Raw genomic sequence first — 18,209 nt, 5'->3', positions numbered from 1 at the left:
TCATTCAGCCCAGACACTGTGGTCCAGCTCCAAGGGCCTTCTGGCGGTTCCCTCATTGTCAGAAGCGAGGTTACAGGGAACCAGACAGAGGGCCTTCTCTGTAGTGGCACCTGCCCTGTAGAACGCCCTCCCTTCAGATGTGAAAGAAATAAGCAGCTATCTTATCTTTAAAAGACATCTGAAGGCAGCCCTGTTTAGGGAAGTTTTTAATATTTAATGCTGTATTCTTTTTAACATTCGATTGGAAGCCGCCCAGAGTGGCTGGGGAAACTCAGCCAGATGGGTGGGGTATAAATAAATTATTATTATTATTATTATTATTATTATTTTAGCAGGGGCCGGAAAAAGTGCAGTGAAAGCGTTTGTCAAGAGGCAGGGAAGGGTCATTGTGTGGCACCTGTGCCAGCTTTGCAGATTGGAGCAGTTGAGGGGCACACATGGAAGAATGGGGTCTTTGAGGGAAATTGGTTTGCACTCAACCGAGCAGAAAAACCTTATCCATGCTCAGAGGCCGACAAGACCTGTGTCGTCTTCAAAGTGGCTTGCCAACGTCTCTGTTGACTATTTTAGCTAGCCATCACCTGCACCCACGACCACCTCGAATAGAGGTGCCCCCCCCCTTTTCGGTGCCAGGAGCACAATACCCATTTCACAGGAAGAAGTGGTGAGGCTCCCTCTGCAATAAAGAAACCGAGATAAAACGCAGACCCACACATCAGCAGGCGGCAACTCCAACCAGCTTCTCCCTTCCCACATGCCAACCCTGTGATTCCTGCATTGCAGGGGGGGTTGAAATAGATGACCCTGGGTGTCCCTTCCAACGCTGCAGTTCTGCGATTCTCTAACCCACTCTCATTTAAAAATAAAAGAGGAGGGTCAGGGGTTCTTGGCTGTTGCCAGAGGTCTGTGGGTCTCCCTCATCCTCCCACTGCCCTCCTGGGGGGCAGGGCTTGGGGGGGGGGTATTCCCAGGGAGAGGAGATGTGGGTCAGCTCAAGGCGGCTTGGGTCTTGAGTGCGGTTTCCGGTAGCCGGCAGGAGGGAGTTCACCTTTTGCTCAGAGCATTGCGCTCTCCGAGTATCTGATTTACCTAGGCAGTTCCAGGTCGGGCCGGGAGGAGCTGTGGGAAACGGCGAGGACTAGGAAGCTGGAGCTGTTCTGAACCTGTTTGCCCCGGCCTGAACACCCAGCTGCTCCCAGTATCTCCAGCGCGTGGAAAACACACACCCTTCGCCGTGTCCATGACCTGACTGCCTTTGGAGAAGGAACCTGCAGCCAAACGCTTTAGGGAAGCTTTTAATGTTTGAAGCATTACTGTATAATAATAATAATAATAATAATAATAATATATTATTTATACCCCGCCCATCTGGCTGGGTTTCCCCAGCCACTCTGGGCGGCTTCCAACAAAACACTAAAATACAATAACCTATTAAACATTAAAAGCTTACCTAAACAGGGCTGCCTTCAGATGTCTTCTAAAAGTTTGGTAGTTGTTTTTCTCTTTGACATCTGGTGGGAGGGCGTTCCACAGGGCAGGTGCCACCACCGAGAAGGCCCTCTGCCTGGTTCCCTGTAACTTGGGTTCTTGCAGTGAGAGAACCACCAGAAGGCCCTCGGCACTGGACCTCAGTGTACGGGCAGAACGATGGAGGTGGAGACGCTCCTTCAGGTATACTGGACCGAGGCCGTTTAGGGCTTGAAAGGTCAGCACCAACACTTTGAATTGTGCTTGGAAACGTACTGGGAGCCAGTGTAGGTCTTTTTGTTGAAAGCCGCCCAGATGGGTGGGTATAAATAATAAATAATAATAATAATAATAATAATTATTATTATTATTTTGAATGTGCCTTAGCTGGCTCCTCACAACACCCCTGAAAGGCAGGCCCCCACCTCTCCTCCTTCAACTGGCAGAGGCGAGATCCAAACCCGGAGCCTTCCTGCTGAGGGAGGCTGCCCCAGGCCGTAGAGCAGAATCATAGGACGGCAGAGTCGGAAGTGACCCCCAAGGCTCATCTAGTCCAACCCAAAGCAGACGCCCTCCCACTGAGCTAGGAATGCAGGATGTCCAAAAAGCTGGCTGAGGGAACAGAGGGCCCTGGTGGAAGGGGCCGGGGGCCAAGCAGCCTTGAGCCCCAGCGCCTTTCGGGTGGCGCTGTGGGTTAAATCACAGAGCCTAGGGCTTGCCAATCAGAAGGTCGGAGGTTCAAATCCCTGCGACGGGGTGAGCTCCCATTGCTCGGTCCCTGCTCCTGCTAACCTAGCAGTTCAAAAGCACATCAAAGTGCAAGTAGATAAACAGGTACCACTCCAGAGGGAAGGTAAATGGTGTTTCCATGCGCTGCTCTGGTTCGCCAGAAGCGGCTTAGTCATGCTGGCCACATGACCCGGAAGCTGTACGCCGGCTCCCTCGGCCAGTAAAGCGAGATGAGCACCGCAACCCCAGAGTTGGCCATGACTGGACCTAATTGTCAGGGGTCCCTTTACCTTTACTAAATTAGGATTCGCTGACCCCACACCTCACGATACTCCTCCGGCTGCCTGGGCCTCAGAGACGGAAGACCCCAAATGAGCTGGCCCCTATTACCCCCAATCCCTGGACAGACAGAGTTTGGCTCATCTGGGTCCTCCGTGGGGCCAAGGTGGGCAGCTGTGATGGAGGCACCTTCTCGTTCGGTGGCCATGGAGCAGCTGGAAGAGGAGAAGGTGGTGTTGGCGCCCCTCTTTGGAAGGGGACCCCCCCCCCGGGCTGTCTGCCACCTGCCTCCCTCGACGGGGCACACGTGAGGGACAGGATGGAGGTCTTGTCTGCCTCGGCATTTGGATCAGACCCGCTTTCAGGGCCCAGGTGCCAATGTCCTAGGCTGGCCGACTGGGTCCACCCTCCTTTCTACTCTGCTGGCCAAACCGGTTTGGCAGGATCCGGGAGCGCAGGCGAGTGCCCACCCCACACCGGAAGAAGGCGCCTGGGCTAAGAACAGGAGCCTGCCGGATCAGAACAGTGTCCCCCCCCCCCCCCGCCCGGGTCCAAGCTCCTGTTCTCACAGGGCCCCCAAGGAGGAGAGCCAATGCTGGATCCAAGCGCAATAATGCGTCAGGGGAGGCCCAGGGTCAAGAAATAAGCTGGGGAAGCAAAGCCGAGTCCTTCTGACTCTTCCTCCATGAATTTGCACATTCCTCTTTCAAAGCCATCAAAGTCCCCCCCCCCCCCGGCCTCTTGTGGGAGGGAGTTCCGCCGTTTAACTCTGCGCTGCGTAAAGAAGCCTGTCTTTCAATTTATCCGGAACCTTCCAATCTTACCCATAAGATTGTTAACCCGGCTTGGCCAAGGCTGGTGTGAACTCTGGGGGAAAGGGGCCACGTCCAGCCTTGCGGGGGGGGGCTGTTGGCGCCAGGGGGTCGTGCACAAAGTGTTTTGGACCGGAGGACCTCCTGCCCCCCGCCCAGCCTCCCGCTTCCCAATTTCCAGTAACGCCTCGGGTGTGTTTCCTGTTTTCGCTGGGATGCGCCGTCCAGGGCGTCGGGGGTGCTTTTCCCGGCTACTGTCTGATGCGCAAAGCAGGAAGAAAGACATTGTCAGGAAGGACATGTTTTCCATTTCAGAGAGACAAAGCAGGGAATTGGGGGGGGGGGGGTTGCAGGAGGGGGCAGGGAGCCTGGCTTCAGCCCACAGCGCCGCCCTTTACGCATGGCAGGGAGGGTGGGACTGGATGACCTCGGGGGTCCCCACCCCCTCGACGATCCTGTGATTTCCTGAGGAATCCCTTCCCTCGAGCCGCCTGAAGCGTGTTCATAGAATCGAGGAGTCGTGGGAAGGGGACCCCCGACGGTCATCTAGTCCCACCCCTGTTCCATGCTGGATCTAGGCTGGGGAGGGGGCTCTCTGCCCTCCCCGTCGAGGGCGGAGGCTGCCGCGAGGTGAGGGGGCAGGTACAGACCCCGCCCCCGCAAAGGGGCGTGTCCTCCTGGGCGGGGAGGCGTGGCCCCGACGAGGCGCTCCACTCCCTGCCTGCCTGTCTGCGCCCGGGCGCACAGCCTGGAAGGAGCGTCCGCTGCCGCCGCCGCCTCTCCGCCCGTTCGTCCGCCCGCGCGCTTTCTGCGAGGGGACCCCGCGATGCCTCCGCAGGGAGAGTCTCTCCCGCCGGTGCCCCCGCGCCGCCCCCGCGAGCAGCGGCGCCTGCGGGGCCTCGAGTGCGTCCTGCTGGGTGACGGCGCCGTCGGGAAAACCAGCCTGGCGCTCAGCTACAGCACCAACGGCTTCCCCGCGCGATACGTCCCCACCGCCCTCGACCGCTTCTCCGGTACGCGAGCGATGCGCGGGGGTGGGATGGGATGGATGACCTTTGGGGGTGCCCTTCCCGCTCTGCGGGGACAAGGAAGAGCAACGACGACACTGGTTCCCGGGAGGTTTTGTTTTTTTATCCGCGGAGGTCATTATTCAGCTGCCATTGCAGGGGGTTGGGATGGATGACCTTTGGGGGTCCCCTAACCAACCGAGCAGGTCTGTGATTCTACATGGGGCGTGGCTAGTGCTCAGTGCGATGCCTGCTCAACAGCCAGAGGGCATCGCCAACGTTGCAGGTTTACCTGCTCCCCAAAGTGAGGCCCTGCCCGAAGCCCGGTTTGCAGGGGCTCCTGCAAAGCCTTTTTCACGGGAGACCCCGGCAAGAGCCTCTTCCTGCTTGCCTCGTTCTGCCAGGAAAGATTTGCAGGCCTGGAGTCGATCGCATCCAAGTTTTCCTTTCCTAGTTCCTACCTGGCGAAAGACAAACTTTCATTTCACCAGAGTAGCCTCAGTCTGAGCGAACGCTGCCGGAGGAGATCTATGGATGACGCGGGAAATGCAAACTAAACAAATGACGTCAGAATAATAATATTAAATAAGTATAAAAGTGGTTGGGGGTTGGCCTATATGATCGCTGGGGTGCCTCCCAAACTACGACGCAGTGAATAACAAGAGGTTTTGCAACGGAGAATGGGTCGGGGATTATTGAGTTGTGCTCCCTGCACTGCAGGAGTTGGGCTAGAATTTTATTATTATTATAAGTATTTTATTAAAATAACTTCATTCGTAAAGAGATGACCGGGGGTGGGGGATTAAAGAGTGAGTGGGAATGAAAAAGAAGAAGAAAATACTGTCACCATCCATTAATATGCAGGTGTGTATATTACAAATAATTGCCAGTAAGCTAATATATTCTGCATAAACTCATTCCAGATAGAATTATATTTATCCAAAGAGAGTCTGCTTTTCTAGCCATGTATTAAGGGGAATTGTCTCTCTCCTTCCCGTTCATCAATATCAGCCTCTGTTCCGGGTTCGAGTGCCGGCGGAGTCACCAAAAAAAGAAATCAATATCAGCCACTAGGATAGATGACCCTGGCGGGAGTCTTCAAAGGAGTCTGTCAAGAACCACAGTTCTCCTTCTGCCAGGGATCCTTGAGCTGCAACCCTTGTGTTCCATGGGGTTGGGCTGGATGACCTTTGGAGGTCCCTTCTGCCTCCAGTGCCAGGGAGACTGAGCAGGAAGGCGCTGGGCTCTGACTTCCACCTCTGGGCGAGTGAAATCCCTGATGCCGTGTCTTGATCTGGGGCGGCTGGGTCTGTCTTCCTTCCCAACTCTGACCCCCCGTTTTTCTGTTTCGCCCCCCAGCTGTGGTGCAGGTTGACGGAGACCCCATCCGGCTGCAGCTGTGCGACACCGCAGGGCAGGTAAGGAGGCCGGACGGGATGGGCTAGAGACTGACCTGGACTTGGCACTTTGACCTGGCCCTTCCTAACCGTCCCTTGGGCCTTCTTGAGGTCTAGCAACTTGCTTTCTCGAATCTATTCCCGAGGGTTGCAAGCCTGCTGCTGAACCGCTTTCCCCTCCGTAAATGGCAGAGCTGGCTTCCCCTCCCCGCAACCTGTGAGGGCAAAGGTGTCCCCCTGGCGTACCACCCATTATTCCACCATGCAGCACAAAACCTCCAGATAAAAACCTGGCAAACCAAAGGCTTATATCGCCTAATAGACTTTTATAAAAATAACAAACCCTTGTCAACACAAGAAATACAAGACAAACTAGAAGACACCCAAATGCCCTGGTTAACACATCACCAATTACATGCCTTCTTACAACCCAGCAGTAAAATCAGCAGCAACTAGGCCCCTGACAACCTTCGAAAACCTCCTTCAACAACAAAGGGACACGGTAAAGGGATGGTATCCACAGTATACAAAATACTACTGCAAAATCCCACGAACTCCCTAGATGCAATCAAAAAACAATGGGAGGATGACATAGGCTATGAGATTAACCCCACTCAATGGACCAAAATGTGGTCTAACCGCCCCCCCCTTTAAATCCATATCAATGAAAAGAAAAGAACTCACTCTAAAGCTCACCTACAGGTGGTACCTAACACCAAGGAAACTAGCGCTAATACGCCCAGGAACCTCACCAAAATGTGGAGAGGGTGCACCTCCACAGGCACATACCTCCACATGTGGTGGGAGTGCCCCAAAATCCAACTATTCTGGACAACAGCCATATGAGAAATAAGTAAAATAACCAAACAAGTATTAGAAACCACCCCAGAATTGGCCCTACTAAACATCTTCCAAGACAACAATGCCCACTTACACCACAAAGAACTGATAACCCACCTACTTTCAGCAGCCAGAAACACCATAACCAGACACTGGAGAGACCTGTCAGGAGTAAGCATGGACCAATGGTACCAAATAGTATGGGAAACAGCCCTACTAGAAAAATTAACCAATAAACTGAAACTGACATGGGGACAAATAGAAGAAGACGCCTTTATCACATACACAGCCCAACAAGACAATGACAAAAATCCACCAACGGCATACAAATCAATATGGCTAAGTTAAAGGGACCCCTGACCATTAGGTCCAGTCGTGGCCGACTCATCTCGCTTTACTGGCCGAGGGAGCCGGCGTACAGCATCCGGGTCATGTGGCCAGCATGACTAAGCCGCTTCGGGCGAACTGATGGGGACTTCGGTGGTGCTGTGGGTTAAACCACAGAGCCTAGGGCTTGCCGATCAGAAGGTCGGCGGTTCGAATCCCCGCGACAGGGTGAGCTCCCTTTGCTCGGTCCCTGCTCCTGCCAACCTAGCAGTTTGAAAGCACCTCAAAGTGCAAGTAGATAAATAGTTACCGCTCTGGCGGGAAGGTAAACGGCGTTTCCGTGCGCTGCTCTGGTTCGCCAGAAGTGGCTTAGTCATGCCGGCTCCCTCAGCAAATAAAGCGAGATGAGCGCCGCAACCCCAGAGTCGTCCGCGACCGGACCTAATGGTCAGGGGTCCCTTTACCTTTACCTATGCTGCCCTTCCTCCCTAGAAGGGGGTTGGCCTAGATGCCCGCCAGGGCACCCCCTCCCAGCCCTGCGGTTGGAATCAACGAGGGTCATCGTTTTCTGATTCATCGGAGCGCTTTAAACAGAGGTTGCCTGGCCGCCTGCCACGGATTCTCGAGTGGCGATTCCTGCCGCGTTGCAGGGGGTTGGTCTAGATGACCCCTGGAGGACCCCTCTCAGCTCTGCGGTTCCCTGGTTTGGTGCCTGCAGGGACCCCAGCTTGCAGGGCGCCCCTCTCTCCCTCCTCACGGCCTCCCCTCTTTGCCCCTCACAGGACGAGTTTGACAGCCTGCGGCGCCTCTGCTACCCAAAGGCGGACGTGGTCCTGCTCTGCTTCAGCGTCGTGTCTCCCACCTCGTTCCAGAACATCTCTGAGAAGTGGCTACCTGAATTGCGCCGCCACTGCCCCGCCACGCCCGTCCTGCTGGTGGGCACCCAGTCGGACCTGCGCCAGGACGTCAAGGTCCTCATCGCCCTGTCCCGGCGCCGGGAAAAGCCTGTGTCCCCCTCGGCCGTCCGCACCCTCTCCGCCAAGGCTGGCTTGCTGGGCTATGTGGAGTGCTCGGCCCTCACCCAGCACAACCTGAAGGAGGTCTTTGACACGGCCATCACCGCAGGGCTGCGCTGCGCCCGTGGCCCCCCGCCCAAGCCGCAGCGTCGCAGCACTGCCAGCCGCATCCGGACCCTCTCCAAGGCCTGGTGGAGGAAGCACGTCTGCCTGTCGTAGCACCAGGTGCAATTCCCGCATGGCCTGACCCCTTCCAATGGGTTTGCCTGCAGACTGGATCAACTGAGGGGCGTAGGCTTTTGAGAGGGGCCAGGCTGGGCCAGCCTTCTTCGCAGGGACATCGGGCAGAATCTCGGCAGGGCCAAACAGATCTCGAAATGGATCCCAAAGACGTTTCCTCGTCTCTGAGAGGGACGTGGCCGGGCTTTCATTTAGGGACGCTCTGTTGGCTGGAGAGAGCGGATGCTTCTGAACGGCTACGTTTGGCTCCTGGTTGCTGGTCTCCCTTTTGGGCATGTGGTTGGCAGCTGTGAGAACAGGAGGCTGGACCATTGACCTGAGCTTCTCAGGCTCTTGTGGAACCTCCAGCTCCAGAGACAGTCTATCTGAATTCTTAAGTTCTGTGGGGGCATTTGGCTACTGTGAGAACTGGACTTTATGGGCCACTGGCCTGAAGCAGCAGCCAAGCTTCTTAAACATTTTCATGGGACCTCTAGCTTCAGAGGCAGTCTATCTGAATTCTTAGGTTTTATGGGGTATTTGGCCCCTGTGTGGCTGGACTAAATGGGTCCCCTTTGGGCCTGATCCAGCAGCTGGGCTCTTCTAATGTTCTTGTGCTTCCCCCCCACCTTGGGATTTGGGACCTTCAGCTCCCAGCCCCACTGAGAAGGGCCATATATTTGTAGACCCTAATATCTCTGGGGAGATGGGACCAGGTTGGGGGCAGATGCTTTGGGGAGGCTGTGGCTGGAAGCTTTGCCTCCCCACCCCCAAAAATAAAACTTCTGCACCTGGTTTAGCTGAGAGCGAGATGGAGCAGCCCCTTGCCCAGAGTGGGGGTGTACTTGCAGAAGCGTGAGATGGGGTGACATTTTTTAAACCACTTGAATCTGAAAATTTTGTAGAGTTGGAAGAGAACCCTCCCCCCCCCCCCGGGCCACCTAGTCCCAAGCCCCTGCAATGCAGCAAGCACAGCAAACTTTGGTTCTTGGTTTCGGAAGGAGAATATTTCGGGTCGGGGGAAAGTTTCTGGAAAGGAAAAATTGTAGAGTGATTTTTTTACGCCATTTGTGCCTTTTCTCCTGAGACGAATCCCAGGCCTTGAATCTGCAGTGTGTGTGTGTACAGTGGACGCTCAGGTTGAGAACGTGATCCGTGCGGGATGCACGTTTGCAACCCGCAGCGTTCGCAAGCTGCGGGTTGCAATTCGGCGCTTCTGCGCATGCACAAAGCACGATTTTGCGCTCCTGCGCATGCGCGGCCGCCAAAACACGGAATTAACCCGTTCCGGTACTTCCGGGTTTCGGCGGTCCATAACCTCAAAAAACGCAACCTGAAGCGTCTGTAACCCGAGGTATGACTGTATTTGGTCTGGCCGAGGCAGCAGGGTCAGACTAGGACCAGGGTTCGAATCCTTGCTCGGCCACGAAGCTCCCCGGGTGTGACGTTGGGGCTCAGCCACCGCCTCTCTCAGCCTGACCTGCCTCACAGGGTTGCTGTTGCAGGGATTAAATGAGGATCGGGAGAACCAAGTATCCTTGGATAGAGGGGGGTGGAGAGGCAAGAAAAGAATTAATAATAAAACCCCAAGCTGCGCCCCCAATAAAATGCAGTGAGACAACTTGACGTCTCTTTCTGAGCCCAGTTGCCCCCGCCCCTTGCAAGGAGGCAGGTGGAAATGTGCCTTTTTTGAGGGGGGGGGAATTCCCCCACCTGCCTAGTTTCTCGTTCCCTTTGCCTTGCAGAGAACCTGCAAAACTTTCCCTCCTTCCCCTTCATTTCTCTTTCCATGGAAAAATAAAATAAAATCCTGGGAAGTGGGAGCTGCTTTCTCTTTTTTTCCATTTCCTGTTTCTCCTGCCCCCCCCCCCACCTGTGTCCTTCCTGAAAAGCATTTTTTTTTTTTGCAAGCTTGAATTCTCCAGCCTCCTGGCTGCAAAGGGGAGGGGGGGGGGAAAGTCTGCTTTGTAGTTCTCAGTGCAATCGCCTCCCCCCCAAAAAATACCACCCCACACACGTACAGGAATTTGGAAAATTACAAAAGGTGATGGGTTTTCAATTTTGCTGCAACGCAGAGATGAAATGCGCGCCGCTGCTTTTCTTTCTCGGGGGGGTCAGAGAACAGCCTCCCCCCTTGCAACAAAAATCTCTAGGTTGCATTTGCACAGGAGCATTTCTGACTTTTTTTTGTGGGGTGGGGGAAAGCTCCCTTTGAAGTATTGTCTCTCGATTAAAAATAAGCTGTTTTCTTTCCTCTCCTGTGTGAATGCCTGCCTTGGGTCTGGTCCCTCCCCCCCATGGGGGTCAGAGGCGGAAGGGAGGAAAGGGCCTTGGGGTTTCACCCTCCCAAAAAAGGGGAGGCGGGAAGAGAACCACGTGCTCCACCTGAAGCCCCGTTGGAGGAAAAGTTGGGGCAGAAATGCAATAAATGAACAATGAGTAAAAATGTATTTTTGTTTCTCCCTCATTCAGCATGATTTGGGCCAGAGTTGGCTGGGACCCCATGGGCCATCTAGTCTGACCCCCTTCAATGACTATATGTGATAAAGAGATGGATTTTGTGTCTATGTCCCAGGCTCCGTTTCTGTCTCTGCGATTCCCCAGTAGCCCCCACTTCCTCCCCCCCCCCATGTTTTGTCACGGTTCCCTTTTCGATATGACCCCCTTCCGGACAGAACGCCCCCTTTTGCCCCTCTCTCCAAATCCCAGTAGACGGAGGCGATGGTTCTAACCCAGAGGTTTCCAACGTTGTGCCCTCCGGATATGCCTGGACCACAAGTCCCATCATCCTTGACCACTGGGGCTCATGGGAGCTGGAGTCCCAAAAAGGGAGGGAGGCACTGCTGTCCCCGCCATCTCAGCTGCCCTCTGCTCCAGCTAATTCGGTGAGTAGGGAAAATGTACTCTGCACGTGCTCAGAGGCTCCTGAGCTTTAAAGGCGCAGCTTCGTGTGCCTGGGCTGCACTTTGGCCTTCGTGGCAAGTCTGGGCCTGTTAATATTAACAGGACGGCAGCGGACATGTCAGCCTCGCTTGCGCCCTGTTCTCCGCTGGGGCTCCTCTGAGAAGTTGCTTTTCCTGCCCCCAGAGGCAGAATCTTCGGCTGGGAGATGCTGCCTCAGGCCAGGCGATTGGGGGAAGCAGCCGGAAAAGGGGTAAGAAGGGAACAGAAACCTGGGAGGCTGGCAGGCCTGCCTGCCTTTCTGCTCCCTCCTGGCTTAGGCGCCTTCTTTTGATAGACACTCATGGAATCGTAGAGTTGGAAGGGGCACCCGGGGGTCATCCAGCCCAACCCCCTGCAATGCAGGAATCTCAGCTGAAGAATCCTTGACCGATGGCCATCCAACCTCTACTTAAAAACCTCCAAGGAAGGAGATTGCACCACCTTCCGAGGGAGCTGGAAGCCAGAGCTATTCCTTCCTTCCTTTTCCTTCCTTCCTTCCTTCCTTCTTTCCTTCCTTCCTTCCTTCCTTCCCTCCCTCCCTCTTCCTCCCCCTTCCTTCCTTCCTTCCTTCCTTCCTTCCTTCCTTCCTTCCTTCCCTCTTCCTCCCTCCCCCTTCCTTCCTTCCTTCCTTCCTTCCTTCCTTCCTTCCTTCCTTCCTTCCTTCTCCTTCCTTCCCTCCCTCCCTCCTTTCCCCCTTTCTTTCTTTCTTTCTTTCTTTCTTTCTTTCCCGCTCCACTTCCTGCTTCGCTCCTGCTTCCCTCCCTCGCCTCCTCCTGGGGGTTTTCCGGAGCCTGGGCTCCAGGCCCACAACCTGGCAGCCGCCCCACCCTGCTCTGTGGGGCAGAGGGAAGCTGAGAGCCTGCAGGCCTCCTCCTCTTTGGCGAGGGCAGCCAGCGCTTCTTGGGTGCCCGCCTGCCTCTTGCCGGCCACCCCTGGCATCTTCCCTCCCCTGCCAAAACCTGCCCAGCTGCCGCCATCTTATCGGGGCATCAAAGGTGGCTTGCTGGCGCACAGCCCGGCCTGCCAGCGGGTGCTGGATGAGGCCCAGGAGTCCTTGGGACTTTGCCCTGAGGGGTGTGCCCAGCCTTTCCGCGGGAAGGGGTGAAAGGGCCAGGCCTCTTCCCCCTGAGCATGTGCCGAGTGCATCTCTTGATGATGAGGCAGGGCGAGCCGCAGGCGGGCCCGGATCTCCTTCCTCGCTTCCCCGTTATTAAGGAGGGCAACCTTGGCATTAGAGTTTAGACTCGTCGGATGGTAGAGTCGGGAGGGGACCTCCAAGGGCCATCTAGTCCAGCCCCCCCAAATGCAGCAATCACATTTCAATTGGAAGCGGGGCTCAGCGATGCCAGCCTTTATTTTGCCATCCTTCATCCTGTGGGTTACAAACCGGTCAGACAGTATAACGCGGCACGGACATAAAAAGTGAAGGAACAAGAGTGCCTCTGAGCGCGTGCGGAGTGCACTTGCCTCATCACTCAACCGCAGCCGGTTGGAGGCAAGCAGATACCTGCACTGGGGTTGCTACCACCTGGCCAGAGCCTGCAAAGAGAGGGGGCAGTCTAGGCGCTGATCAGCCATGTTGGGGGGGGCAACCAGCCTGGGTCCCCTGGAGCCCCCCCTTTCCTCAGCCCCACATTCTCCGGGATTGGGGAGCTCTTGGCCTGAGGCCTCCTTCCTGCCAGGCAGGGGTTCGACTAGATTCCAATTCCTGGGTTCTGCAGAGGCTTCGGCTGCCGGACTCCTGGGTCCTCTCCCGGACTCCTGGGTCCTCTCCCTGCCCTCATGCTCCAGGGCTGGCAGACTCCTTGCCTGGCCCCACCCTGCTGCAGGATCCAACTTGATATGGGGGGGGCAAGAGGAGGAGGAGGAAGGGCCCTAGTTGCACCCTCCCTGCCCATCAGCACCCGCAGGGGGCGGCTGCCGGCTTGGCAAGGACAGACTGTTCCTGCTGGAGTTGGCGCTCAGCTTGGCCTCGCCCGCCCCCCTACCTGTGGGCCTCGCAGGGAGGGCGTGTAGGGGCTTGCATGGCGGGGGGCGGGGAGGGAGAGAGATGGAGGAAAGTGGAAAAACTTGGGGTGGGGGAGCAGTTGGCTTGCCTTTAAAGTGGGCATGGGAAAGGGTTTGCCAAGTTGTGCCAGCAGGAGTGCCCAGGATGCACTTTGGGCTCGTCAAAAGCTAAGATCCTGGAGCCACAGACTTGCAGGCTTGGAAGGGACCCCCAGGGGACATCTAGTCTAAGCCGCCGCAAGGCACAAATGCATCCAGGACAGATGGAGAGGTCAGCCCCATGGGTGGGCGGGCTGCGAAAAAAAAAAAAAAGGCAAATTCCACGCTGGGGATCCTCGGAAAGGAATTGGGAATAAAACGGATGCTGCTGTACAAATCTCTGCCGTGACGGCATTGGCAGTCCTGTGCCTGGTTCTGGGTGCCTCGTCTCATAACGGAGATCGAAGAGCTGGAAAATGTTTCGAAAAGGGCAGCCCATATGTTCAAGGAAGGAAGGGAAGGAGTCACTGTGGCAGCATTTGGGACTTTGTAGTTTGGAGAAGAGCTAAAAGGCAAAAGGTTTCTCAGAATATGCCTGGGGGGAGGGCACTGTTGTTTAGTCGTTTAGTCGTGTCCGCCTCTTCGTGCCCCCTGGACCCGAGCACGCCAGGCACTCCTGTCTTCCACTGCCTCCCGCAGTTTGGTCAAACTCATGCTGGTAGCTTTGAGAACACTGTCCCACCATCTCGTCCTCTGTCGTCCCCTTCTCCTTGTGCCCTCTATCTTTCCCAACATCAGAGTCTTTTCCAGGGAGTCTTCTCTTCTCATGAGGTGGCCAAAGTCTTGGAGCCTCAGCTTCAGGATCTGTCCTTCCAGTGAGCACTCAGGGCTGGTTTCCTTCAGAATGGAGAGGTTTGATCTTCTTGCAGTCCATGGGACTCTCAAGAGTCTCCTCCAGCACCATAATTCAAAAGCATCCATTCTTTGGCGATCAGCCTTCTTGATGGTCCAGCTCTCACTTCCATACATCACTACTGGGAAAACCATGGCTTTAACTATACGGGCCTTTGCTGGCAAGGTGATGTCTCTGCTTCACCTTGCAGAGAGGAGGAGGGCATGGAGAACAGTTTTTCTTGTAACCCAAGAATTCGTGAAGATTCAGGACAGATAAAAGTCTTTCTTCTAGCAGCACAGAGTTAATCTGCGGAACTCCCTCCCACAGGAGGCAGGGATGAGAACCAACTTGGATGTCTTTAGAAGAGGACTGGACAAATTCACAGGGGAGGAGACAGAACCAGGTGCGTCCTTGGCCTGACGCAGCAGGCAGGCTCTTGGGATGCTTTTACGCACAGGGCCATCAGCGCCAGACCAGCTCCAAGCATGAATCAGCCGCAAATCTCACAGGGCACCAGAGCTCCAGGCTGCCCACTCCTCCAGCTCCAAGGGCCTTTCCCTGCCTGCAGGGAGGGCGTCAGAGGAGCCAGCCATCCCAGTCTCCCTGTGGGTCCTCTCCCTCCCAGGTCGGGTGAGAGGGATTAGCTGTTCCTCCTCCCCGTGCCAGGCTTTGGCTGGGCCCACCCGCTTCCTTGTGATCAAGTTGGCAAGAGCAGCCGAGCCAGTTCTTTGTCCACCGGTCAAGAAAGGAGCCTCTGCCCGTTTGCCTGTCTTTGGGAAGAGGCTCTGGATCGGGGCCGGCGACTCGTTTGCGCTCCAGGGTGTGATCCTGGTCAGGTTGGAGCCCCCAGAGATGGGCAGGACCCCCCGGGAGACAGAGGGAAGGGTATGTGCTTTTGCAGGCTGGCTTCTCCTGGTGGCACACGGTGGATCAGCGCTGTGCCACCAGGCCTGGCATGCTTCTGTCTGGCCAGCTGCCCAGATGCATTGTGGATTGGCCGTTATGGGGGGGGGGGGAGCAGGATGAGTGCCGGGCCTGACCAAGGGAGAAGAGAACAGGACTAGGACGTCCCTTGATCTGGACACTCGACTTCTGCGGATGCAGCCGAGAATAGCCTTCGCTTGTTTTGCTGTAGCATCACAATTTTTGCCAACCAGGACAGCAAAGCAGTCTTGCTGTCTTGTTAGGTTCATGAGCCCATTCATCCCCAAAGGATCTGGGTGGAATTCAGACCTGCTAAAACTTTCCCCTTTATCATGTACATGAAATTTATTACGGTCAGAGACCAGCTTTTGAGAAACACAAATGGAACTACAATCCCAACAGCAAAACAAACATTTAAAACAATATACAACAATGGATTTTAAGTTTAGAAGTGCGAAAGGCATATAAACATGTGATCAAAGGTAAGGTAGTCTATTTTAAATGTGTTTATATGCCTTTCGCACTTCTGTCACATGTGGTGGACCTGTCCCAAGGTGAAAGACTTCTGGGAAAAGATATATAATGAATTGAAAAAAATGTTGAAATATACATTCATAAAGAAACCAGAGGCCTTTCTTCTTGGAATTGCCCAAGAAAGATGTTAAATTATTTTTGTATGCCACAACTGCTGCTCATATTTTATTAGGTAGCTAAAAAGTGGAAAACCCAAGAATTACCAACGATAGAAGAATGGCAGATGAAGATGATGGATTTTTTGGAGCTGGCCGACCTAACTGGAAGAGTCCGCAACCAGAAGGAGGAGGAGGAGTACCAGGAAGAATGGAAAAAATTTAATGATTATTTGATTAAATATGTTAAGTTAAATTAGTTGGAAATAACTTGCAGATAACTAAATGGCTTAGGATTTTATATAAGTTAAGTGATGAATCAATTTGTATAATTTCAAAATGAAAAGACTGAAAGATGTTAAAGCTAAAGGTAAATCTTATAAGAACTGTGATTTGGAAAACCGTTAAATGGATATGCCTGGAAATTCAACCAAGGGGAAGCGAGGAAGTCACTTAACAATGTTAATAAGTATAATTTTTAATAAGATTATGATTTGTGTTTGTTTGTTTGTTTATAATTTTTTGAAAATTAATAATTTTTTTGGAAAAAAATAAAATAAGTAAAATAGACTACCTTAGAGAAATGACCCAAAGTCGCCCGTGAATCCGGGTTTGGGAATTTTCTTAACAAACTAGATTGAATTACGGGATGGTCTGCGCCTACAGATCTGTGCGCAGAATCTGGCAAGAATCCGAGTCGTCTTGTGGTTTTTCTATCTGTACAGTCCCCCCCCCCACATGCCAGCGGCTTTGTGGGCATCTGGGAAAGGCCACGAGGGTGCCCTTGCACCCATGGGTGCCCTGTTGGCTACCCCTGCATGAAAATAAGCTGGAATAATAATGCATGCAGGCCCTCTGACGACCTGGAGAACTCTGTCCCTGAATCCCAGGTGTGTGCGGATTGCTTGGAAGGATGAAAGGCAAAGGCACTCTGCAGCAGCTCAGAGGCACTCTCAGTATGTTCTGGATAGGGCTCGATTTCCTCAAGACAGAGACGGCGTCTGAGGCAGTTAGCAAGTCCGGCTCTGCTCTTTGAGGCTCTTAATTCCAGGCCCAGGTGAGGGGCTTGCGTTTGCATGGTGCTGATGGATCTCTGCCCATGCTCAGGGGTCCTTTCTTCGTTTTTCACTTTGCATTTCACCCCACTCATATTGGGCACTGAAAACGTTTTCCTGGACAGGTGCTGGTTCTTGTAGGCCAGTTCTGGACCCGTAACCAAGAACCGCGGAATCGGGAGGGAGCCCAAGGGCCTTGCAACGCAGGAGAAGGAAGTGGGGAAGGGTGCAGCAAGGCCACACTCTGCAAGCTCAGAGAAGTTCCTGCCCTGGTGTTACAAAAAGAGAAAAACAGTCTGTTTTTGGCTCCAGGCCTCTTCGGCTTTCGCAACAGGGGATGGAGCAACTAGTGGCTGTTTCTTCCTGGGACCTTCAGGCAGGTTCCTGACCCAATTTATTACGCAAAGCTAACTCAAGGCTACCACCTCCTGCAGGAAGTGGGCACTGCAAGCCTGCGAGTTTTCCCCATAGAATCACAAAACTGGAAGGGATCCTGCGGGTCATCTAGCCCAACCCCCTGCGATGCGCCTGCTACCGGGGGCACGTTCCTTGCGGAAAAAGTACCCCTTGACTTGGAAGTGCGCAGAGGGTGGGATGTGTTGAATCCAATCTGGAGGAAAGCCGCTTTGCGTATGCTCAGAGGCAGCCTCCTTCTCCAGATTCCTGGAGGATAAGGCCATTGAAGGCGATATGCAACCTCTGGGATAATAACAACAACAATAATAATAATAATAATAAATTTTATTTATACCCTGCCCTCCACGGCCAAAACCGGGCTCAGACATCAGCATCAAATATATAACATATTACCATAAAATCAAGCAATCAATTTAAACACATCCTCAGGCCCAGACGGGGGGGGGGGGGGCATATGGGCCACCTGTCCCGGGCCTCCGATTCCAAACGGCGGCCTCGGTCGGAATATTTATATATATTTTACATTTTGTCTTTATATGCAGATACAGTTCAAGCCTCGAAAGAAAATGATTTGTCAGCATAACTTTTGTGAAAATTATTTATATACTTATGTATAAGACTTCAGTTACCCCCAGGGTAAAAAAAAAGGGGGGGGCACATTATCCACCTGGCCCTGCAAGGCCCTGCACATCCTAAAATCAAATGCGGGTGGCTCTGTGGTCTAAACCACTGAGCCTAGGGCTTGCCGATCAGAAGATCGGCGGTTCGAATCCCTGCGACGGGGTGAGCTCCCGCTGCTCGGTCCCTGCCCCTGCCAACCTAGCAGTTCAAAAGCACCTCAAAGTGCAAGTAGATAAATAGGTCCCACTCCGGCGGGGAAGTAAACAGTGTTTCTGTGTGCTGCTCTGGTTCGCCAGAAGCGGCTTAGTCATGCTGGCCACATGACCCGGAAGCTGTACGCCGGCTCCCTCGGCCAGTAAAGTGAGATGAGCGCTGCAACCCCCGAGTCGGCCACGACTGGATCTAACGGTCAGGGGTCCCTTTACCTCTAAAATCAAATCAGGATCAGGATCAGAGGCACCCAGGCAGGTGATGGAGAGATATTCTGCTTTGTGGAGGTATCTGGTTATGCCTGCGAGGAGAAGGATGCTGGACTCAGACAGGCAGCCTTTGGCCTACCTGCAGAGCTCTGAAGGTCTCGCTTGGAAAATCTAGGTGCCGTACAAAAATTGAAATACAGTGGTACGTCGGGTTAAGTACTTAATTC

The 18,209-nt window shown here is 54.0% G+C and overlaps 1 protein-coding gene and 1 long non-coding RNA gene across 3 annotated transcripts; both read left to right on the top strand.

The window, feature by feature from the left end:
* The first annotated feature begins 4,022 nt into the window (after positions 1-4,022).
* LOC308484402 (rho-related GTP-binding protein RhoU-like) lies at positions 4,023-10,543 on the top strand. The gene is made up of 3 exons (XM_081019331.1): positions 4,023-4,300; positions 5,654-5,712; positions 7,641-10,543. The coding sequence occupies exons 1-3, from the start codon at positions 4,114-4,116 to the stop codon at positions 8,091-8,093; spliced, it is 699 nt and encodes a 232-aa protein (XP_080875457.1). The 5' UTR covers positions 4,023-4,113; the 3' UTR covers positions 8,094-10,543.
* A 543-nt stretch (positions 10,544-11,086) lies between these two features.
* Positions 11,087-16,054, top strand: LOC308484533. 2 transcript variants are annotated; one of them, XR_013989941.1, is made up of 3 exons: positions 11,087-11,247; positions 14,209-14,320; positions 15,548-16,054. It is a non-coding gene; the product is annotated as an uncharacterized lncRNA (long non-coding RNA). The 2 variants fall into 2 exon arrangements; XR_013989942.1 differs by having other exon boundaries at positions 11,089-11,247; positions 14,212-14,320.
* The last annotated feature ends 2,155 nt before the right edge of the window (positions 16,055-18,209 follow it).

This window comes from Podarcis pityusensis (genome assembly GCF_964106645.2).
Source record: "Podarcis pityusensis genome assembly, chromosome: 8".
Lineage (NCBI taxonomy): Eukaryota > Metazoa > Chordata > Lepidosauria > Squamata > Lacertidae > Podarcis > Podarcis pityusensis.
Note: the sequence above shows the minus strand (reverse complement) of the source record. Positions and strands in the feature narration are given on the sequence as shown.